The 25,412-nt window shown below is 41.2% G+C and overlaps 1 protein-coding gene across 8 annotated transcripts in view; it reads right to left on the bottom strand.

Moving 5' to 3' along the window:
- Window positions 1-719: 719 nt before the first annotated feature.
- The window catches only part of BDKRB2 (bradykinin receptor B2), a 46,301-nt gene continuing 21,608 nt past the window's right edge, over window positions 720-25,412 (bottom strand). The window contains exons 2-4 of one of the 8 annotated variants that reach the window (XM_073349583.1): window positions 20,241-20,313; window positions 9,333-9,416; window positions 720-6,109 (exon numbers count right to left, since the gene is read on the bottom strand). In XM_073349583.1, the coding sequence (XP_073205684.1) occupies window positions 4,969-6,102 (1,134 nt within the window). In that variant the 5' untranslated portion in view covers window positions 6,103-6,109; window positions 9,333-9,416; window positions 20,241-20,313 and the 3' untranslated portion in view covers window positions 720-4,968. Of the gene's footprint in view, window positions 6,110-6,591; window positions 6,627-9,332; window positions 9,417-13,828; window positions 13,918-20,240; window positions 20,314-25,412 lie in introns of those variants that run through there. The other 7 variants (XM_073349588.1, XM_073349584.1, XM_073349586.1 and 4 more) reach the window with 7 other exon arrangements.

Below are 25,412 nucleotides of genomic sequence, written 5' to 3'. Positions count from 1 at the left end.
CAAAGACTTATGGCAGAAAGTTGTGTGGGCTTTAGTGATGTCCGTGAGGATGTTAAAAAACCCATATCTATATAGCTATATCTATCTTATCATTAGAGATGGCCAAAATGGTTCAGGGAGGTCCTTATTTTATCAGAAACAAACCCAATGCCAAAGAGTTCTTAAGGTTCAAAAAAGGGTAACTTTTTTCCTGTTTGAACGTTAATAATTTTTCCCACTTCTGCATAAATTACTCCTCATCTTACTTCTCTGGAAATTCTGCCTCTCACAAACCTGCCCTGCTGCTTCTCCTTTTATCTAAGAAGGTAATCCGAGAGAAGAAACCTTTCTATTTTGATGTAAGGCTAGGGTGTCCTATAGTATTCTTTCATTTAGAGCTAGTCCAAACTTGGCATATCCATCCCATGGGAAATTTTGACATTTCAAAATTCGTTTACATTCCAAATCAGAATGAAAATAAAACATTTCAATATTTCCTGTGAAATGAAATTTTCAAGAACAATTTGTTTTCAGTCAGTCAAAATGTTCTGCTTTGATAAAACTGAAATATTTCAATCTGATTTTGACTTTATTATATTATGGTTTATAATATAATATCAAACAAAATAAATTTGTAAACAATAAGCTAAGAAACAAAAAGTTGAAAATATTCCATTGCACCCTTCTTGAAACAGTTTAGATTTTTTAATGAAATTTTGTCAGAATTGACATATTCCCACAGAATGTTTTACATTTGTAAAAAATAAAAATAAAAAAAAGGCATATTCCGAGGGAAAAGCTTTCCAACAGAAAATTTTGAACCTGCTCTGTTTTCATTGTAATTTAGGGCCACTCTACTTATGCTTTTCATAATATGCATCTTGGCTCCCAGCAGCACAGGAGTGAACCCACTGAATGAGGAAATAACACTTGCTATTGCGTAAGGGCTTGAGCCTGCAAGCTGTTGAGCACTTACTGAAAAATGGTGAGTGTCATCAATTGACTTCAGCTGTAGTCTAATGTTCAGAGCCCAGTTCTGCAAAGCGCTGAGCGCTCTCATCTCTAGTGGAAGAGTGAATGGAAGCTACCCAAAAAAGAGGACCTCTGAGAATAGTTAAAGATGTCAGTCATATCAGTTAATTTTCCCTTGATCCACCTTCTATTCTATCTTTCAATCTCTAAGGCAGTGATACTTTCAAAAGACTAAATTAACACATGCTACAGAACCCTGCCACCATGCATTTGCACTATGTTCAAAAGTTTATGCAGCAAGTACACATTTTAACAAAATAATGTAACTATAGTTTGTATACATATACGTGCACGTATGCATATATGTGATGCATGAATCAAGACGGTTGAGGTGTTTAATACCTATTTGGTTCAGTCCTCCCTAAATGAGTTAATGGTGACCAGATACTCAACACAATTACTATTCACAAGGGGGAAGGAGCACAAGCCAGAATAGGGAAAGATCAGGTTAAAGAATATTGAGATAAATTAGATGTATTCAAATCAACAGGGCCTGATGAAATTCATCCGAGGGTACTTAAAGAACCAGCTGAAGCAATCTCAGACCTGTCAGGGATTACTTTGACAACTCCTGGAGGACAAGATGAGGTTGCAGATGGTTGGAGAAGTACCTATCTTTAAAAATGGAAACAAAGAGGACCTGGGAAATTATAGGCTAGTCAGCTTAATTTCAATACCTGGAAAGATACTGGAACAAATTATTAAACAATACGTTTGTAGTTACCTAGTGGATAATCCGGTTATAATAATAGACAACATGGATTTGCCAAGAACAAACTATGCCATATCAAACTAATTTTTTTATTTGACAGGGTTATTAGATAGAGGGGAAGCTGTAGATGTGATATTACCTGATTTTAGTAAGGCTTTTGTCACAGGTCCACATGACATTCTTATAAGCCTAATAGGGAAGTGTGGTCTAAATTAAATTACTATAAGGTGGGTGTATAACTGGTTGAGAAACCATATTTAAAGAGTAGTTATCAATGGTTTGCCATCAAACTGGGAGGATGTATCTAATGAGGTCTTGCCAGGGACCTGTCCTGGGTTCAGTACTATTTAATATTGTTATTAATGACTTGGATAATAGAGTCGAGAGTATGCTTATAAAATCTCTGGATGACACTAAGCTGGGAGGGGTTGCAAACACTTTGGAGGACAGGATTAGAATTCAAAACAACCTTGACAGATTGGATAATTTGTCTGAAATCAACAAGATGAAATTCAGTAAAGACAGGTGCAAAGTATTTCACCTAGGAAAGTAAAATTAAATGCACAACTACAAAATGAGGAATAACTGGCTAGGCAGTAGTACAGCTGTTAAGGGTCTGGGGGTGGGGGTTAACAAAAGAAATATGAGCCAACAATGTGATGCAATTGCTAAAATGGCTAATACCATTCTGGAGCATATTAACAAGAATGTTGTAAGTAAGACACAAAAAGTCATTTTCTAGCTTTACTTGGCACCGCTGAGGCCTCAGCTGGAGTTTTGTGGCAAGTGTTGGGGTTCACACTTAACAAAGATGTAGACAAATTGTAGGGAATCCAGAGATGAGCAACAAAAATGAAAAAGTTCACATAAGCTGATATGTAAGGAAAGGGTAAAAAAAACCCAGGCATATTTAGTCTTGAGAAAAGAAGACTGAGGGGGGATGTGACAGCAGTCTTCAAATGTGATAAAGGCTGTTATAAAGAGGACTGTGATTAATTGTTCTCCATGTCCACTGAAGGTAGGCAAGAAGTAATCTGTTTAATCTGCAGCAAAGGAGATTTAGGGTAGACATTAGGAAAATCTTTCTAACTATAATGATAGTTAAGCACTGGAATAGGCTTCCAATGGAGGTTGTGGAATTCCCATTCTTGGAGGTTTTTAAGAACGGGTGCGAAAAACACTTGACAGGAATGGTTTATGTATACTTGGCCCTGTCTTAGTGCAGGGGGGCTGGACAGGTGATCCCTCATAGTCACATCTAACGCTACATTTCTATGATTCTGTGCTTTAAAATAATGTTGTTTGTCCAGAAGTTTCTAAATCATTTGGTATTTTGCTTCTCAGCACTGAATACTGGAAGTTCTCTTGTGCTTCTATGGCTTTAAAATGCTATTTCTATTTTAAAGTTTGTGAGTGAACGGTGTGTTTGTGAGGGTAAGGGGTGTAATAACACTTTCAGAAGCTAATGAAAAGTCTACAGAATTTCAGAAAAAGTTATATATTTTTCTATAGGTGTTTTGGATCATATGTGGAATGGAACAGAAAAGTATATCCCTGCTGTAGAATTATGTAGGATGGTTCAACAAACCTATGGAAAGGAGGACATTTTTTTATTAAATACTCTGTTTTTAGCATGAAATCTATAGGGAACTCTTTACATTTCTATAGAACCCTGTTGATTTAATCCTTTTAAAATTTAATAGGACTTTCCCAAATGGCTGCTTTTCCTCTTCAGCCTTTCATAAGCAACACTTCCAGTTGCGTGGTTGTTAGGCAACGATTGTCAGTATTCTGATGGTTTTCTGACCAAGTCTATTTCAGTTTTAACTTGAGACCTTAGGGATCTACTCCACAGCCCACTGAAGTCAATGAAAAGACATTGAATTCAGTGGGCTTTTGATTAGATCCCAAATCAGGTTTTGAACCAGGTTTCCAGAGGCAAAATGCTAGTTTGCTAGACCACTGGCTATTCAGAACACAAGGAGCTTGTCTTCACTGCAGAGTTAACTCACTTCATAACCCCAGTGTTAACTCAAGACCTGTCCACACAGAAAACCACTTAACACAAGTCTGGTACTTTTTGCTGGCCCAGTGGGAGAGGACCAAGTTAGCACAATTCAGCAGCTGCTAACACAATCACTCTGCGCAGTTCCAGACTCCTTTTGCAGTGTGGCTGCTCTCACTTGAGCTAGGCTTACTCACGAGGAGTTAACTCATGTAGCTAAGTTAACTCTACAGTGCTGATTTAGCCTACATTACATGATAAAGAATGTGCTCATGCATTCCTTAATCATGCAGATCTTCCACTAGCATCAGCCTGATTTCAAATGCAGTTATTGTACGGTTGTCTCAATCATACTTCTGTTTTTTCTTTTTTTTTTTATGAGTATACCCCATGTATGTCTAATCTGTATTCTCGTGTATGTATTCTACAGCACCACAGATGTGAATTTTTCTTTACAGACAGGTAGAAAATACAGGTCTTTGCTCCTGAACAGCTTACAGTCTACTTGTGAACTACAGTCATTCACTCAAATTGTGCTCTCAGTTCCACCTGTGCAACCCTTGTTGAATGTAGCGGGGGTTACACAGATCTAAAAGACTAGAAATTGTCCCACTCTAGGGAATGTAGGGTTACATTACATTCTACCCCCACCAAAGCCAGAGCAATCCCCAAAAGGTATAACCTGGCAATCACGTAAACAGCATGTTTTGGATTGGACCATTTGGAACACCTTATTGACCACAGGGGGAAAATAATGTGGACGCTGAACATCAATTTAAATAATGATCCTATAAGACCTTCCAGTCACTATAGTCTCATCTGAAAATGTTCCTTATATTAAAAATGTATTCTTTCAAATGTATGGTACTGGGGTTAGCTTCATAATACTGACAGTAGCTGTTATAAAATGGCTTTACTTAGAGAACTATATTCTGATGTCAGATACTTATCTTTGTTAGCAATATGAATATTTAAAATGATAGTGTGCCAAATAAACTTCAGCCATGAATATATAACTATATCATGAAATGTGATTCAGTCATGAAAAATGTTGTCCATTAGCTGGTAGAAGTAGGTGCCTACATGGAGTTTTCTACTGAGATCAGCTCCCCAAGCTTTCATGCATAATGAATGCAGCCAGTGCACACAATGGGGTGCCATAGTAGATGGATATTAAGGACAGTTTACGCACTGATATGTTGAAAGATTTTCTTGTAACTTTGCAATAAGCAAAACTGTGCTATCGTGCTAATGAAGAAGCAGACTTTTTCTTTGGGCATTCAATCGAAATGGATGTTCTAAGAGTGTCCAAAGAATTCTCCATCTGGATGGACTCTGATTTGGTGCATATCCTAGGCAGGCAGCCTTTGTAGAGTTCTTTGGATTTCTTTCTGAAATGCTTGCCTACAATGACATACAATACTGGATTAAGGCAGCTGTTGCTATAAGCACAGTATGTAGCTACCTGGGTCACCAATTCACTGACCTCTGTAGTAATGCAGTCAGAAATGCTGCCGACCTGAATTAATATGTCAATGAATGTGGTGATCTGGAAAGGAAGCCAGCAAATGATAAACAGCAAAAGGACAGCAAGGACCAAGATGGTGGCTCTCTTCTCAGTTTGGAGTTCTGTGAGTCTTTGTATTTTGTTGCCTCGTAAGGCTTTGATTATTTGAATAGTACAATAGGTAATTACACAGAGTGGGATCAAAAAGCCCACAGTATTCAGCACAATGTTTGTTGCAATTGTCCAGTGGGTGGATGGATAATGAAGAATGCAGGCTCTGCCCTTGATTTCTTCCACATAACCGACAGACCTGAACACTAGAGCAGGAGAACATATGAGCAATGCAGACACCCAGATGATAAGGCTATTCCATTTGGCACATGTACCTCGTCGCATACGTCCAAGAGACATGGTTTTCACCAGGGCCAGGTAGCGATCGATGCTCACCATCATCAAAAAATAAATGCTAGAATAAAAGTTCATGTAAATGATTGCATTGACAACCTTGCAAAGGAAAGTGCCAAAAGGCCACTTAAACTGATTACTGATATTAATGGCCCAGAAAGGTAAACCGCAAACTAACATCAAGTCGGAAACTGCCAGGTTTGCCAGGTAAATTTCAGCCACCGTGCAGCGACTCTTGTGGAAACACAAAACACTGAGGACAAAGCCATTCTCTATCACTCCCAGGACAAAAATGACCCAGAGGAACATAGGCTGAAATGTATATAACCAATCCCATGCATCCAATATAATGCAGGTAGAGCTGCTGCTGTTTTCTGATGTGTTGTGTGAAAAAGACTGACTGGTTCCAAGCTTCCAGGTAGTCATACCACTGGAAACATTTTCTGCTGTGATGGAATCCATTTCTCTGCTGGAAAATAAAATGTGAAATAAGATAATTCTATACTGCACATCACTGCTAAAGACATGATAAATAAAGTAAAAATGACTGTTTATACTCCCTAGGAGCATGTCTTTTAACGGAATACAGACTGACAATTAATTGTATATAGCATGTGGTTTATCCTCTTACAGATACTGCATATTTGAAGAGGCTTTGAGACAGTAACCACAGGAGCATCCCAGGTGGATCTCGTTCAAGTGACTGAAAACAGAAGAGATGAAACAGTGGAAGATCTGTGGTTTGGGATGACTGTAGGGTGACCAGACAGCAAGTGTGAAAAATTGGGACAGAGGTAGGGGGTAATAGGAACCTATATAAGACAAAGCCCCAAACATCGGGATTGTCCCTATAAAATCGGGACATCTGGTCACCCTAGATGACTGAGGCTGGGACAAAATGTTTTTATGGATCATTAATTCCAGCAATATAAAGTAGAGCATTTTTGATACCTTGAGCACACTATTGGTTTTCTTCATGGTTTATCTTTTTGTAGTGTTAAGTATAGTCTCCTATAGGACAGATTTGTAGTCTCTCTCTCTCTTTCTTGATAGTTTTATGGTGTGCAGGTGTTGTGCTTGTGGCATCTCACTTGTTGTTTTATACCCTTCCTTGAAAAGTGGTGATTTGGTTTCTACAGGACATGATGATCCTTTTCCCCCTCTTTTTTTAATGGTTTTTAGACTACAGGGATGGAATGAATGTTGTCAGCAGCTAAGCACCACATTTTCACAAACAACCATTTAATATGCAACTGCGATTTTGGACGAGTAAATTTGTGAGTGCAAAACCTGCATCTGCTAGCAAATTGGGTCGCTTGCCTTCTCATGGCTGGATTCATATGCTTATTTTTTTTGCATCTATAATACCCTGCCTGATCCACAGAGGGCATGAATGTTACAGCCCCAATAAGAGAGTCCTGCTTTTAGTCTGGAGGACCCTGTTTCAGTTCCTGGTCTGATGGCCAAGATGGTGTCTGTCACATAAGTTCGGGCCTGTCCAGGATTTCTGTGGGACAATTTTGATGCCAGGTGACAACCTCTTTGAGAATGTGGCCCTGTATTGTTAATATTGCACAGCTTGGAATGCCTTCATGTTTCAGGGGAAGCATTTCATAGGCACTAATGTCACTTAGGTGCATACATACTGTTGAGTTCACATGGAAGTTGGGTGTCTAGCTGCCACTCTGGGCCTTTGAAAATCTGCCCCTTGCTTGTTACTATTGTATTCATAGATTCCAAGGCCAGCAGGGACCATTGTGATCATCTTGTCCGACCTCCTGCATAACACAGGCCATAGAACTTCCCCAAAATCTTTTAGACAAACATCCCATCAAGATTTAAAAATTGTCAGTGATGAATAATCCACCACTACCCTTGGTAAATTGTTCCAATAGCTAATTACCCTCACGGTGAAAAATTTATGCCTTATTTCCATTCTGAATTTGTCAACATCCAGCTATTGGATCGTGTTATACCTTTTTCTGCTAGACTGAAGAGCCCAATGTCCAATATTCATTATCCACATAGGTTATGGACTGCAATCAAGTCACCACTTAGCCTTCTCTTTGTTAAGCTAAATAGAGTGAGCTTCTTGAGTCTATCACTATAAGGCATCTTTTCTAATCCTTTAATCATTCTTGTGGCTCTTGTTTGAACCCTCTCCATAATTTCAACTTGCTCTGGAATAGTAGACACCAGGGCTGGACATAATTTTCCAGCAGCGGTCTCACCAGTGACAAATACAGATGTAAAATAACCTCTTTACTCCTACTAGAGATTCCCGTGTTTATGCCGCTAAGAGCATACTGTGACATTTTTAAACTGCAAAATGGTCTTCCTGGGTTTGAGCGTAGCTGTCGGGACTGAGCAACAGGTATGGACTTGCCTTATGCCAAGTCTTTAAAATGCGGTAACTTTTATTATAGTCTTATTGGAAGCTGAGTCAAACGTATTTTTAATCAGGGCAGTTGTCTGATACGGCTGGCACCTGGACAGCAAAAGGACAACTTTAGATCTCACTGGAGGGGTCTGCTGTCTATTATGCAAATATAGGCTGTGCTCCGGTTACTGCCGTTGCTAGCTGACTGCTGGAAATGTACAATCAAACCCATACTTGCTGGATGCAGGATTACTGCAAAGCTGACGGTAATTGATTAGTACTGTGGTATCTCAGAACCCCAGTCAAGATCAGGATTCTTTTGTGCAAGGTGCTGTAAAGGCAGGTAACAAAGAAGATAGTCTCTGCCCCAGAGAGTTTAGAATGTAGATGTCAGATAGGGCAGGGGAGTGAAACAGACAGAGGGGGCTGGGAAGATGAGGTAACTTTAAAAGGAACAGAGTTTAGCAGACAAGTAGATATCCTGGTAATCTGTGTATTCATTCCCCATGAGCAGTATCCATGCAGTGTTCTCAACTGTCCAGAATTCACATTGTCCAAAATATAACACCTTCTCACACCCATATCTAAACTCAGGTGCATATCCCTGTCCTCTGACATCATCATTTGCTCTCTGTTCTTCTCAGAACCCATTCAAACAACCTCCCTTATTGTCTTCAAATGCCTGCCTGGTTTTGGCCCCTTACCCATTTTAGTATTGTCTGAAGAATTAGCAGCATGGCTTGGTGAGTTACGCTGTGACCTAAGGTCTTGGGGACACCTTGATTTTTGGTGCTGTTTGGTACAATCAATTTGGATTTACTTACTACAGTTTAAAACCAAACACACTCATACTGGGAGTTTTATGTGTCACATTGTGCGTATTTTGATTGTAGCTCCCCCTCCCACCCCGGCCCTTTGTTTGTTGCTCACTGTCTCATATTGTAAAAGCTGTTTGGTGCCAGGATCATGTCTTTGTGTGGACTCCTTTTATGCAGTACAGGTATAATGTTAAGGCTCTAGGAGCATGACCTCCACCATGCTAAGCAACATTATCACTGCAAACTCCTTTGTACAAAAAAAGGGCTCCCACCAGACTTCTCTCTCCTGCTCTATTCAGCCTCCTGCAAAATGCTGAAATCACTTAGCAAAAGTCCAGTCTTGGTAGTGGCAATCTTTCACCCAGTTTCATACAACACTGGTATCTGGACACCAGTGCTAATAAATTAAATATCTGAGAGCTCTGAGGCTGTGGTAGGTCCACTTAATGTGTTGCAAATAACTTTGTTTTACTCCTTCTTCCTGTAGCACTTACAGATTTACGCCATAAATGTACGCAGGAGACTGGTGGATGACTGCCAATCAATTGGTCATTCCTGAACAGAAGTCCTGTAGGATACTGCAATTAAACAGAAGTTGTTTATCTTCCTGTTAGTAACATAAAAGGTTCTGAATTGGTGAAGAGCAATATAAGACTCCTTTATGTTGTGCTCTGTGGTTGAACATATGCACATATTTAAAAGCCATTCATTTGCAATTCAAAGAAAGTTCATAAAGGTTGGAACATTGCTTGGCAATTTCTTATTCCTTCTCCTCATGATTATGACTAGCAGAAGAAGAATATCCCACTGCAGAATGTTAATTTTACAGTGAATAGCAGCACAACAAGGAGAGAGTACATGTTTTAGGATATTTCTCCCTCACCTCACCTCATATCTTTGGGATTACATTTTTGGAAAGGAAGCATTTACAAAGACAATTCTGTAAAATAAAGCAAATTATTGGCATTGTAGCCTATGCAATGACCGTGATTTTGTTTTCTGGGTACTGGACCCTCATACTTTAAGAAGTCTGCTCTCTGCTGGAGTTAGCTAGCTTCCATTTTGTGCTCAGTTGAGATAGTATGTGTGAAATCCTCTCCTATCTCAGTGCCCTAATCCACAGGCTAGTTTGAGGCAGATTTCTCTCCTGCATGAAATAGAGATCCAAGCTCCCCCTGCATATCAGGCCGAGTGGGGATTTGAACCCAGCTTTTCCAGATTCTAGCTGAGTGCTCTAGTTACTGGGCTAAAGGCACCACTTCCTCCATCATCTATATTTTGTATTGTTCCTGATCTGGTAGGCATGTTCTTTAGCAGCCTCTGAGCACCCCTACCTGCCAGGGCCCCAAAGGCAAGATACATGGGGAAACATCTAGTTTGTGAATCCAGCTGCAGCTTAGATATGAGTTAGGTGTCAAGATGCTCTTAAGTGGCTTTGTGCACGTCCAGTTACAGAAATTTAGGCACCATGGGGACTTTAGTGGTGGAAACTTAGGTGCCCAGGGACTTCAGGTACCTTCAGGGCTAGGCAGCAACTGAGCGGTGGTTTTGTGAATGCCAGTGGTGCCTAAATGTCAAATTTAGGCAGCTAACGTGGCAGTTAGGTGCCTACGTCCCCCTTGTAAATCCAGCATTAGCTGAATCATCCAAAATTCTGCTAGAGATGCCCAGGCAATCACCAGTGAGCTTGCTGCACCATCCTTGAAAGGAATGCAGTATGCTTCCCTCAGTGACCAGCCCCTTGGCTAGCCTGTGTGGAGTGGAACCATGATCCAGCCCCCATCCTCAGTCTGGTCCATCACCTTTTGAACTCAATGGAAAGACTCCCATTGACGTCAATGGGGGTTGCATCAAGCTGCCTCTCCTTCTGTGCCCTCTTTGAGTTACTGGGGGCTGAAGCGACCAGAGTGTAAGTTCCCAGATTCTCAGGATTCTGGCCAATCCCTGAATTGAGCTGAAAGATACAGGAGCATCTTGGGTTCTACCTTACCCCTCCCATCTGTGAGCATCCATGCAGGGGCTAGCCAGAATCTGGCCCAATGTTAGTTATAAAACTTTGGAGATGAAAAGCACTTTGTAAGAATCAAATATTGGTACAGATGTGGGAGTAATTTATGAATGAATTTATGAACACTGCATAAGCCAGGATTTTGAGATCAGTTTAGGTAATATATTTAAATGCTGCAACATGTTCTCTGTAGTGTAGACGAGCACTCATTTGATATTACTACTTATTTTTTCCTGCATTTACTGAGCGATCCATGGTTTACACAGCTGTGGAAATGCTAAGTGTCGTAAGCCATGGTTTTCAAACATTTACAGTGACATCACACATCCATTAGCTTATTTATGATAAATTATGTAACAATAAATAAGTTACATGTTTACACACAGAGTGTAAATATTGACCATGCACGATACAGAAAGGCTAAAACCCAAGACAGTACCTTTCCAAGGATGGGTTGGTTTCATTTCTTTGTTTAAACACTGTCCAATGCTAGAAAACCATCACAACTAAATAGAAATGGCTAGGGAACCTCAGCTGAAGTAACCTGGCAAACAGCTCAGGATTTGGCTCAGAGACTCTGATGTTCATCTCACCTTTGCTGTGCTGCAGATTTTTTTGCACAGTTCTCTGTGTAGCTACTTATCTCATCTCTCACAAGATCAGGCAGGCATTAACAGTAATTGCTTTCTTTGCTCTGAAGCCACTCTTCACATTTCAGACTGAGGAACTACTGGAAGTTAATTGTTGAACACAAGGCACTATTTCTAGAGTGCTTAAGGTCTCTAGTCTCCTAGGGTCTCTCTGATGTTGTAAAATATATGCATATCCTGAAATGGCTGTTTGATTACATCAACTGGAGCTTTAGGGCTGAATTGAGTCACCCCAGGTTTCCCTGACTCAAGCCTTAGTGGGATCCAGGAAGTGGGCGGGCAAAGCAATAGACAGATATTTCTTGCTTTTGATGCCATGTGGTGGGGTGTAAACACCACAGAGGTGAACAAAGGGTTAACAGAAGTCTGAGAGCTCAATTAACCCCCTTTGCTCTATCTGGAGGGTGTGTCAGGCTTGGTTTATCAGACCCAGCTGGGGCAAAGCTAAGCCTTCTACATAAAGGAAGGAAGTGACAGCTACAGGGGAGGCTTAGGAGGAAAGTAGGCTGGAGTTTCCCTTCACTCTGGGAAAGGAACTATGAGGAAACTGTAGGAGAGGAGCTAGCCCCATCCGTAGGCCCTGTGAAAAATAGCCAAGGTAGTTGATGTTCTGGATTTGGAACAAGGACCTGGGGAGACACTGGTAGGACTAAAAGCTCAAGTCAGACTGAGTGGGGATGGCTTTAGTTTGGTTTGTTTGGGGTTTTCTGTGTTCTGTTGGGAGATACAGGGAGGAAGCCTGGGAGTCTACCGCTTTGTGAGAAAAGGGGAATGGCAGAGGAGCCCTGGATGGGATTAAGATGCTCTGTTGTTAATTAGAGTTGTGGGACATTGCTACTCTGCAAGGAGTAAGACTTTAAGGTGATTTGGCTGGAGGACTGAGTCACCAAACGAAGCAGATCATGGAGGGCCAAAGTGGCTGTTGGCAGGGACACCAACTGCGGAGAGCCTGCTGTGCCATGTCCCCTCATGTGGAGGTGCGTTGGCCAGCAAGTCGCTTTTCTGTGTGCTGCCTGTGGAAGTGTGAATAACTTCTATCCCCCCCACCCATAATTAAAGGAGGAAGAGACTGTATTATTAAAGTAAAAATGCCCATTTCTTGACAATGGTGGCTTTCACTAACTAGGTATGTCACAGCTAAATAGCTATGATTTCTGACTTGGGTCCATTGAGAAATAACGGTAATTGATAAATAATGTTCTGTGTTTGTGTAGAGCCTAACACACAAGAAGACCCTAACCCATGACTGGGGGGTTACTAAGCACTACTGTACTACACATAATAAAAAAATATAATACGAATGAGAGAGCACCTTCTGCTGTGGAAGCTCCAACATTATTTACCCATGTAGAACCCAGTCCTGCAATGCAATTCATGCAGGTTGTCCCCTTTGCCCATGCAGTGAGGTCAGTTGGGTTCTAGGACAGCATAGGAGTCTGCTGACATATAACTCATTGCAAGGTGGAGGCTTTTAAACATAATTTAGGAATATTTTGTTCCCTGGTAAGAAGTGGCCATGTCTGTGGCTTTTGGAGGTGCTGACCTGCTCTCGCGGGGCAAAGATGCACAAGTGCGCATTTTTGAACAGAAAATACTGAAACTTAACTGTTGTTGTTACTACTACTGCTCTTCCAGCTTCGTTCTCTTAAGAAAACAATGTCCAAGTGATCTTGTTTGTGTATGAATTTTTGTCTTCCATGACCTCTTAGTATTGAGGCCAGTGAAGGAATCACTGACATCTCTTAAAGACATTGGTCCAAATTCAGCAGGGACATAACTTCACCCGAGATAACAAAGTGTCAGCTTGGTCCATTGATTTCTTCCCTTCTGATTCTCTGCTGCTAAGACCAGAACAGGCTGAGCTGTATCATTGCCAACACCTTAATGTGAGATTCAGTCACAACATCCTGAGCATAACTCAGCTTCTCTGCTCCAACGGTTTCTATATTTTTAGTCATACAAGATATCTGACTTCCCATTTGACACCGTGGATTAAATTTATGGTGAGCATAAATTGGGCATATACCTCTGAACTCAATGGAATGACAACTACTTGTAAGGGAAGGCATCACTTGGCCTAAAATGACTGGAGATATTAATGTGCTAGATTTTGTCAAAAGAGTAGGCTTATCTCAGGAACCTACTCATGACTCTGAGTTCTGCATTGCCTCAAAATGGTAAAAACACAACATGGAAATATCTGTGATGAGTTAGCTTCAGGATCCATTCAGGAAACCCAAGATAAGCTTTCTTGTGTTAGTCCTCATATGGACAAAAGTCCCACTGACTTCTGCAAGATTGTGGGTAATCAATATGTAGATCTCCTACTCACCTAAGCCTTTACCAGGTCTACCACATCCCATCTGCTGGAAGATTATCATGGCAGTAGTGCCTCCGAGCCTCTAGTTATGAACCAGGACCACATTTGTACTGTACAAACACTGAAGAAAAAGATGGTGCCTGCCCAAAGAGTTTACAATAGACGTATAAGACAAGAGCCAGCAGGTGGATACAGACAGAAGGCAGAGCACAAGGAAAAAAGGAGAGAATTCTGGTCAGCATAATAGGCAGTGATCTCAGCACACACCAGCTACCTAACTGTTCTCAAATGAGGAAAAACAGCTAATCATAGAAATGTAAGTTAGGGCTGGAAGGGACCTCAAAGTCATTAAGTCCAGCCTCCTGTGCTGAGGCAGGACCAAGTAAACCTAGACCATCCCTGACAGGTGTTTTTGTCCAACCTGTTCTTAAAAACCTCCAGTGAAGGGGATTCCACAATCTACTCCAGAGCTCAATTACCCTCCTAGTTAGAAACTTTTTCCTAATAGTTTAATCTAAATCTCTCCCTTGCTGCAGATTAAGCCCCTTACTTGTTGTCCTACCTTCAGGGGACATGGAGAGCAATTGTTCTCCATCACCTTTATAACAGCCCTTAATATATTTGAAGACTGTGATCAGGACCCCTCCTCATCTTTTCTCAAGACTAAACATGCCCAATTTTTTTTACCTTTCCTCATAAGTCAGGTTTTCTGAACTTTTTATATTTTTATTGCTCTCCTCTGGACTCTGACCAATTTGTCCATATTTGTCCTAACATATGGCACCCAGAACTGGACACAGTACTCCATCTTAGGCCAGTGCCAAGTTGGGAGGGACAATTTATCTCCCATGTAAATACCAATCCTGTTAATACCCCACAATCTTAGTCTTTTTTGCAACTGTATCACTGTGATGGTATCCAGGATCAAGAGGCACCTCATCATTACCTGCCCTTAATGTGAGGTGGTCTTATCTGTACCTGCTGCAGCTCAACTCCCTGAAACCAACAATGCAAGCACTAATGTCCAGGTCTCCCCACGTCTTTCTCTCTCAGTGCACGCTAGTGATAGGCATACACCACCCCCAGAGTACTCAAGAGCGCTCCCTGAAGTGCCCAGACCCTTGCCACTGAACGCTCACAGAAATTACATCAAGCTGGGAAGGACTGCAAGCGCTTTGGAAGACAGCATTAGAATTCAAAATGACCTTGACAAATTGGAGAATTGGTCTGAAATCAACAAGATGAAATTCAGTAAAGGCAAATGCAAAGTACTTTACTTAGGAAGGGAAAATCAAACACACTGCTACAACATGGGGAATAACTGAGTAGGTAGTAGCACTGGTGAAAAATAACTACGGGTTATAATGCATCACACAGTGAATCTGAGTCATCAGTGTGATTGTGACCCTAAGAACTGCTCAGTGCCAGCTGGAAAAAGATTCACTATTCTATAACAGCAACTTCTAACAGGCCTGACAAACTCACTGCACCTAGCACACTGCTTTCATAATATTTATCTATAATGAATGCCATGTGAGATCTCAAATGAAAGCCTGGATCACACTCGTCATTGATAACATTGTGAAAATATATATATACAAATACCACGTAAGAAGTTGTGGAGCTCACACATATACACACACACAGGAAAATGTTTTAAAGTCTAAATCAAAGCAGGGTTGACAAATGGCTTTTTGCCAGACAAAAGGAGGTATATTCACCTGTTTGTTTTGGTTCACTTGTAAATTGAACATTGTAAGCTAAAACAACAAAAGCCTTATTTTCATACAAAATCAGCAGGAGGAAGTGAAGCCAGCATAAAAGCAAATAAACCCCAGGCGGGAGGACAGGTCACCCTGACTCTGGGAACCAACAATGAATTTTGAGGATATAAGGAGAGGCAAAAGGACACCTTGTCTTCCTTCACCAAGGAAGGAAAAAGGACGGCACATTTTTCATTCACAAAAAAGGGATGCCAGCCATGTTGGCTGGAGATAGTGGGAGATAGTTAATCCCATCTAATGTTGCTTTGGACAACGATTTAGCTGGTTAAGGTTCAGTTTGCACTCTGGGAAATGAGTTATAGAATATCAGGGTTGGAAGGAACCTCAGGCGGACATCTAGTCCAACCCCTGCTCAAAGCAGGACCAATCCCCAACTAAATCATCCCAACCAGGCCTTGTCAAGCCTGAACTTAAAACCCTCTAAGGTTAAAACTACCACCTCCTTAGGTAACCCATTCCTGTGTTTCACCACCCCCCTAGTGAAAAAGTTTTTCCTAATAACCAACCTAACACCCCCCTGTTGTAACTTGAGACCATTGCTCCTTGTTCTGTCATCTGCTACCACTGAGAACAGTCCAGATCCATTGGAATGACCATTCCAATGAGTTTGGCATAGGTGTTAACATATTATGGTTCAATTATTTAGTAATTTGGGTCTTAATAAGGGATGGGTTCTGCTGTAATATTCAATGGGAGTTCAGTGCATGGTTGGTATCATGTCCAGAGTAAGCCCATCTGCAGTATACATAGATCTTACATTTACATAGGTTTTCTTTTAGGAGCTACAAAGGGCCAAACCAGTATTCTGTACATCCCAAATACATGTGGCTAGCTTTACAATACAGATGATTGCCATGGGCAGCAAAATACTAGGGGCAGGAGGAAAATGTGGTTCGCAGCTGTTTATTATTTTGGGAATAACGGCAGGCTCCAAAGTGCAGACGTTCACCCAGGGCAAAAATCCCAGAGCTGATGCTGTAAGTAGGGGATTAGATCTTAGTTACAAGACAAATGTAGGGCAGAGATATCAATACTGACACAAAAATGATATTAATAAAATTATATCATGTTATATATCATTATAAGATGTTATTAAACTTGCTTGTGTGCTAACTGAAGCTTACAATATATTTATCATTGCTTTCATACATACAGTGCTTGGATAAAAGTATGTCAGATGCATGTATTTTTGTTTGTTTAATTAGATGAAATATTCAAGCTAATCAAAGGAATTTTAGGAGGCTTCTACCTTATCTTCCAAGGACAAGCAACTATCCGGGAAGATAAACATGGCTTTACAGACATAAAATGTTTATTACCTCCAGGTCTTTCTACACTGACCTTGGAATGCAGTTTTATAACTTCTATTTTGCTTTAATATTCTATACTATTTGCTTTTATACTATGTAGGGTAGGGATAGGGTCCAGAGTGACCTAGACAAATTGAAGGATTGGGCCAAAAGCAATCTGATGAGGTTCAACAAGGACAAGTGTGGAGTCCTGCACTTAGGAGGGAAGAATCCCATGCACTGCTACAGGTTGGGGACCGACTGGCTAAGTGGCAGTTCTGCAGAAAAGGACGTGGGGATTATAGTGGACGAGAAGCTGGATATGAGTCAACAGTGTGCCCCTGTTGCCAAGAAGGCTAACGGCATATTGGGCTGCATTAGTAGAAGCATTGCCAGCAGATTGAGGTAACATCACTGGTGAGCCTCATCTGGAGTAGTGTGTCCAGTTTTGGGCCCCCCACTACAGAAAGGATGTGGAGAAATTGGAGAGAGTCCAGCAGAGGGCAACGAAAATTATTAGGGGGCTGGGGCACATGACTTGCGAGGAGAGGCTGAGGGAACTCGGCTTATTTAGTCTGCAGAAGAGAAGAGTGAGGGGGGATTTGATGGAAGCCTTCAAATACCTGAAGCGGGATTCCAAAAAAGGATGGAGCTCGGCTGTTCTCAGTGGTGGCAGATGACAGAACAAGGAGCAATGGTCTCAAGTTGCAGTGGGGGAGGTCTAGGTTGGATATTAGGAAAAACTATTTCACTTAGAGGGTGGTGAAGTACTGGAATGGGTTACCTAGGGAGGTGGTGGAATCTCCATCCTTAGAGGTTTAAGGCCTGGCTTGACAAAGCTCTGGCTGGGATGATTTAGTTGTGTTAGTCCTGCTTTGAGCAGGGGTTGGACTAGATGACCTCCTGAGGTCTCTTCCAACCCTAGTCTTTCATGATTCATTATTATGATTCATGCTTTGTACAGAATATTTGATAAGAGTCTGTAATTACAATTGTAAATATACTTCAAATGGTAGATTGAAAATCTAGAAACCATTTAGTCAGAAAACCAACCAACCAGCCAGAGTGTCTTATCAAAGAATAGGACATATCTCCCTTTGTATAAGATACCAGCTTGATACAAAGGTAATCTTTTTTTAAGAAGAAAAATCATATAAAACATTCATGTTTTAGGAAGAGACCTGATTGTGAAAGGAATGCAGGGTATATTATCAGAGTAATTAATCTAAGTAAACCCACACAAAGCATTCTAGAAATATCCTAATTGAAATGAATTTTATAATTGCTCTTAAAAACTACATTCAGAAAATACATTCAGGGATGCATCCGATGAAGTGAGCTGTAGCTCACAAAAACTTACGCTCAAATAAATTTGTTAGTCTCTAAGGTGCCACAAGTCCTCCTTTTCTTTTTACATTCAGAAAAGACTCTAGGAAAAATATGTATAGTTAGAAGTGTTTTAAACCTTGTTTATTCCTTAAATGTTTAAATGGCAAATACCTTTGTGAAACCCACACTTGCAAATAACTTAGCTAAATGCAAAGCTCCTAATATCATTTTTATGTAAATGGTAAAATGCTTTATTTCAAGGTCACCTGATGCTTTAACTGGTTACTAATATGAGATGTCATGTGAGTATAGAAATATTTATATTAATGGAGAAATGAATCATATGGCAATGCTTAAGCAGCCCTTCACCAAACTTGTGAAGACAAGAAGAACCTCTCCAAAGATTAGTAAAAAGAAAAGACAATATTTCTTTGACCATTTAAGAATTTGAAAAGACTATTTTGAGAGCTGACTTCTACAAAGAAAACAAAAGTATTTGGATTCATTTGAAACTGAATTTGAACTCCTATTAAACTCTGATGGAATTAAAGGGTTATCTAAGAAAATGGACTGAATAAAAAGGAAGAATTAAGTTATCTGATGCTTCCTGCCACAAGAACAAAGACAATTAAAGAACCATTGTGTCTTGATCAGGCCAACTGCATGTTCAGGAGCTGCAGGTGTCACCTAAGCCAACACAGAAGACATGAAGCCAATGAAAGATTGACAGCAACCAACTTTGAATCTAAACAGGCCTGAAAGAGGAGCATTTTCATAATTTCATGGAAATAGGACGGAAGAGAGCAAAAAACCCTGTGAAGTGAGCACCTTTCACACACAAGCCTCTGCTACCCTGCTTAGACAGCAAGCACTCCACACTCTTCCAGTCCATCTCTACAAGCAAGCTGTTACACATAGGTAAGAAAACAGAGAAGACTCAGGAAGAAACCAATCCAAGAAAAATCTCCCTAAAACTTCAATGTGGGTGGGTCGGTGAGAGAAAGTTAACTACGACACTGACAAGGGATTACCTTGAAACTTGTATAATTCTTCTGGAATGTAGAAATTGAAATGTGATCGTAACTTAATATTTTAAGTTTTTCCTGATAATCACAAAGTGGTTAGACCATGTATTTCTGAAGACTATACAAGGGCTAAACATTGCTAAACAGAGAAATAGTGGGATTTAAGATTCTTAATATTGGTTAATAGACCTATCTCAAAACAGATCCTTAAATGGCTTCTTCTAAAATATTTTCTTTGATTTCAAAGGATGTACTTCAGATTGCTTACTTTACCCAACTATAAACTGACTGGTTATTTATTAATAACTAACAGATCTACCCGCCCTGAAATAAATTCTTTTTCCCATCTATCAACATTCTTAATGATCTAAGGATATACTAAATAATGGATTCATAATAATTTTGGGAAACAGTATATGGTACTTTGGTTTTAGTTTACCAGGAGAAAAGTGCCCCCAGAGGCAGTTCACTCTCAAGTGTGTACTTTCTGTTGAAAGCTCTTCACAGAGAGACATATAGAAGAGTTTGTAATGGAAGTAACCAGTTTATCATTTGTGTTTTGTTTTAATGTTTTCTTTTCCTTTCTTTAATAACTGTGATGATTTTGCTTGGTCTTAATCCTGGTGTCTGTAAGGTATGTAAGAGAACCCCTGTGACTAAATTAGTGGAGTCAGAATGCCTGAAATAGTTTTATGAATAGCCTGTATCAATCCATCTTTTGATTTGGTTTTGTCAGATCTGGCAGTAAGAGGAACAATTAGTAAAAGCTAGCATACCATTTCTTGTTTCTCAACACAGCCTTTCTCCCTGAAACTGTTTTCCTAACCAACCTTCTGCTTTTACCGGTCTCACAGCATGTATGCAGACTGAATATTTTCATGGTGATTTTGTGTATTTCCTATACAAAATGACCTCAGTTTGTGGGTTCATCTCCTTGAATCTCTTGTGTAACATGAACTTGGCTAATATAGTTGAATATCCCCCTGAGAATACTTACTAATTTAGAAGACTTGCTCCTTTATGTAAACTTTAAAACTGCAGTAAATATGTTTATCGAGGGGCCATCTGAGCTGTGGAAAAAAGAAAATATATGCCAGACAGAAATGTTGTGATAAGAGTGAAAGGTAAAAAGAAACCTAGTTAAAATCTGCTTTAAGTAAGGGTGGCTCATCCTGCAATATTATGCACAAAGAAGAATGTCTTCCACTGATTCTATTTTTTCATAGATTCCACTGTTACGCTGGCAGGCTAGAGGCCAGCTCTTGCCCATGCTGCAGGCATTAGCTAAGACCTGACAGCCTCATAAATGGAGACCAGACCAGGTCACCTGTTTGTTAGTTTTGATCCAAAAACTGTAGGTATTAGTCTTATAAAATGTTTTTAGTGTTTAAACTCTATGAAATGCTGCTATGTTGCTACATGCATTAATATCACCTATAATATCTATATCCCATGTTATAAGGTAAAATTTAAGTGTTTGCTTTGTAAATGTAGAAGTGGTTGCTCTGGTGAGAAGCATTACCAAGTGTGAAGTACTAGTTTGCCAGAGGAGGTGTCCTCTCCTGACCAACAAAAGAAGGCCCATAGACACCAGACAAACCCTGGAACATCAGAGGACAAAAAACTTTGTTGATTGCTCCCCCCTTCACCATGAAGAGGAGATGTGCACATGAACTTGTCCCATTATCTTGAGCTCTGGGGGAAGGGAATTAAGAAGAAATTGCATCTTTTTGGCTGCTGAAACTCTCAAGGGCCAGGTTTCAGAGTAACAGCCGTGTTAGTCTGTATTCGCAAAAAGAAAAGGAGTACTTGTGGCACCTTAGAGACTAACCAATTTATTTGAGCATAAGCTTTCGTGAGCTACAGCTCACTTCATCGGATGCAGAGATTCCCAGGGGCTGCCTCTCGGTCTGCCGTGAAGGACACTTTGAATAGACAGATCACTGCAACTCTGTCACTCTTAGGATTTAGATGGTAACCCATTTGTATGTATGTGTTTGCTTGCTTTGCTTTGTAAATAACTCTCTTATTACTTTTTCCTAGTTAATAAACCTTTAGAGAGTTTATTACAGGATTGGCTACAGGCAGTGTCTTTGGCGTAAAATCTAGGATACCAATTGATCTTGGGTAACAGAGTAACAGACGTGTTAGTCTGTATTCGCAAAAAGAAAAGGAGTACTTGTGGCACCTTAGAGACTAACCAATTTATTTGAGCATGAGCTTTCGTGAGCTACAGCTCACTTCATTGGATGCATACCGTGGAAACTGCAGATCTTGGGTAAGTGACTGATCTCTTGGGACTGGAAGCAACCTGAAAATGGTGTGATTGTTGGTGTAAGTGACAATTTATCACTAAGTCCAGTTTGTCTGGGTGGCAAGATAGACTGGAGAGACTAAGGGGGCTCTCTGTGATGCCATGGTAAGGCTGTTCTAGTGATCCAGGAGTTCACATTTGTTACTGGTTTGGTGAAAGCTAATTATAGACCCCACCACTGGTTTGGGACATCAGCTGTGTTCCCTCTAAGGTGCGTGGCTGCACAGGAACCCATCAAGGGCCGCACACTTAATGAGGAGAGCCGTGCAGGTACGCAGCCACAGGGGTCTGGAGAGGAGAGAGGTGGAGAGTGAGGTTCAGGGCCGGCTCTATCGTTTTTGCCACCCCAAGCAGTGAAAAAACCTGTCGCCGCCGAATTGCTGCCGCCACCGAAACTCTGCCGCCCCTTTCTGACTGCCTCCCCAAGCACCTGCTTGGAACGCTGGTGCCTGGAGCCGGCCCTGGTGAGGTGGAGAATAGGGGGTGGGCGGGGAGCTTGGGGCATGCAGGGCTGCAGTGGGGAGAGACACCTCTCCCCCAGCCCCGGGGCTGCAGTGGTGGGGAGAGGCACCTGTCCACCAGCCCCGGCCCAAGTCTTGGAGCTGCTGCGACTGGGAGAGGCACCTTTCCCCTGACCCCAGCACCAAAGCTGCTGCGGCAGTTTTTTGAAAATCACTTTTGGAAACAGTTTGAAGAATAGGAGCTTATGCCTAACAGTCTCAATGATAAGAACATTTAACATCTCCTACTTATGTGTACGTTGCTCTCATTTTGAAAGTCTTTAAAGATTACAAAGGAGACCTTTCTGTTCCACATTAAGATATTGTTTGCTGTTAAGTAAGAATACATGAGAATTAAAAAAGTCATAATGTGTCATAGGTCTAGTAGTGCAAGCAATCAAAAGCACCAAAGTGGAAATAAAGGAAAAGCAAATGAAAAATCTTTCCCTATTTCTGTTCCCTTTATAGGAAAACAATGCATATCAAGAAATAAAGAAAACATACTGCGATAATACACTTTGAAAACTAAATTTTAAGAGATCCCACAGCATGTAATCTGATGGCACAGTATGAAATTACAGCTGTCATATCGCATCTATAGGTAAGTGCATTGGGCTCATTTATATTTGGAAAAGATGAAAAACAATTACTTCTATTGTTTTTAAAGTTGTCTCAGTTACCAGCAAATCCAGTGGAAAAAACAAGTTGCTAAATTTCCCCCAGGAGCAATCCATTCAGTTCTGATGCTGTTCCTTTCTATTACCTAAAGGGAAATGTGGAATAGATGCAAAACCTATCCTGCTGCAACAAAGCAGCAGGAAAAATTATTACATAAAGGGGAAATCTGGAAGAGTCTTTCCAACATAATGCCTTTGTTATAATACCCCAAGTGACCAGGGGATAAAAACTATGGAGTCTGATCCTGTTGTTACATGACAGGTTTCAGAGTAACAGGGGTTTTTCAGAATCGAAAGCAGTAGTAACTTAACTGTTTCTCCACAGGCAGGATCAGAAATAAATCAATGGGAATGCAGTGCTTCCATCTGAGAAATGATTGATACCAAAAAGCATGTTCTTATCTAAAACTACTAATAGATATTAAGCACACACACACACAATAGGTTTAGGATATCCTGGACATGGGCGGCGGGTATAATAGGCAAGAGGAGGCATTGCCTCCCCTAGCAAGTCGTACCTGCCACCCTATACCTGGGCCATGATGCCCCCACCTGCCTCTTCCCCTCCCTGCTCTGACACTTCCTGGAGGCTCCCACGGCCTACTGCTGCTGCCTGGTGTGAGTCTTCCTCCTCTACTCCACTCCATCCTCCTCCCCCTTCGGAGGTCCCTGCAGCTGCCGGTGTGTGCATCCTCACCCCCATCCTTGCAGGGTGCGGGTTGTGTGTGTGTGTGTGTGTGAGGATGTGAGCAGCAGGCCGGGGAGTGAGGAGGGGAGGGGATCCCCGAGTAACTTTACACAGTGAAAAAGCCTTTTCAGACCAGAGACCTAGTAGCAGATCACTAAAACTGTTAAGGGCCATTAAAATGGTAAGGAAGCCATTTAACAGGCATTTGCCAACACCCAGCAAGCCTTTGGCCACATTCAGCTGGCTTTGATATTGTAGGAAAATGTGTTCTTGGGGTTAAAAACAGTTTCCAAACGACCCGTCCGTTATTCTTTGTACCAAGTAGAAATATTTTTGACTAACCTGGCTCAAGGAGGAGCTGACATAGCCAGTGAGTTTATTTCTTGATCTAGTCATTTTATTCAAACCCAGTTTAAGTAAGCGAGTCTGGCAAGGAATTCTGTGCAAGAACAGTCATTAAACTACTGCCCTGATGCAGGTTGTCAATGACAAACACTTTTCAAAAGAAACGGAGTACTTGTGGCACCTTAGAGACTAACCAATTTATTTGAGCATGAGCTTTCGTGAGCTACAGCTCACTTCATCGGATGCATACCGTGGAAACTGCAGAAGACATTATGTGTTTATATAATGTCTTCTGCAGTTTCCACGGTATGCATCCGATGAAGTGAGCTGTAGCTCACGAAAGCTCATGCTCAAATAAATTGGTTAGTCTCTAAGGTGCCACAAGTACTCCTTTTCTTTTTGCGAATACAGACTAACACGGCTGTTACTCTGAAACTTTTCAAAAGGATAGATTAGGCTTCAGGGCGCAGGTAGCCTGACTTTTCATGTCTCTCTATACAGTATATACCAAATTCCCTGCCATGCAGAGGAGAATCCATCTGGCAATTGATCTATAGCTGTTTAGTTTCCGTAGGGGAATGTTATTAGCGCTTTAAAGGTGAAATGGGGGTAGGGCCTCGCGGTGAGGGAAAGGGAGCAGCAGGGTGAGGAGGCGAGCGGCAAGCCAGCTGCACGGCAGGCGGCAGGGGAGGTTTCGTGGCGGGGGAGTCTGGCAGGGAGGTGAGGAGGTGAGCGGCAGGTGGGCGAGGGAGGAGGTGAAGAGGTGAGTAGCGAGTCAGCGGTGAGCAGATGCTATTTTATGCTGAAATCTTGTACAAATAGTGAGCTCCACTCCCTCACCCCCACCCCAACTTCACCTACATCTGAATGGGAAAACAATAATTTTCTGGGCTTGAGACTGATCCAGAAACAAAACTGTAGGGTTCAGATCTAGGGATTCATGTCCAAACCCCTTTCATCTGGATTCAGATTTGAGATTCCAATTTTGGTCCATTTTACTTAAAACTAAAAGCATTGTGACAATAGTGACAGAAAGTATCCCAGCAGGAAAGAACTACTAACTGAATTCAGGCTCATCTCTGCAGGCCAGCGGGGGTATTTGGTTAGCTTTGTTTAACAGGACACTCAAAGGAGCAAGCAAGGTGAATTGGTTTTCCTCCATTACATCATTTACCAGCATACTAGGGGAAGTCAGCCATCAAAATCTTTGGTCTCTATATACTTGACACCAGGTCAGAAATAGCAGTCTGCAGCTGTGAGTACTATACCAATTGTAAATAGTCTTTTAAAAAGTTCCAATAAAACAAATGAGGCCCAGAGATTAACCTTTAGCCTCTCCTTGCATTTATCAGCTGCTTTAATGTTTGCCACTTTTATTCATGGTGAATAAACATCATTACCCTTTGTTATTGCATCTCATAGCCTAGCTTCCTTGCCAGAGTTTAATCTCTTATGGTTTTTGTTGTTGTTGTTGCAGGGATATTACTCACTGAAAATGTAGTTTGAAATATCTATCACTCAATCTGTCCCTCTGGGTGGACGCAGCATGGATACAGAGCCCTTAGAGAGACCCAGTTCACCATTGTTCTAGGGCAGTGGTTCCCAAACTTGTTCCACCGCTTGTGCAGGGAAAGCCCCTGGTGGG

This window comes from Lepidochelys kempii, chromosome 6, assembly GCF_965140265.1.
Source record: "Lepidochelys kempii isolate rLepKem1 chromosome 6, rLepKem1.hap2, whole genome shotgun sequence".
NCBI lineage: Eukaryota > Metazoa > Chordata > Testudines > Cheloniidae > Lepidochelys > Lepidochelys kempii.
The sequence above is the reverse complement of the archived record's forward strand: the minus strand, read 5'-3'. Positions and strand labels throughout refer to the sequence as shown.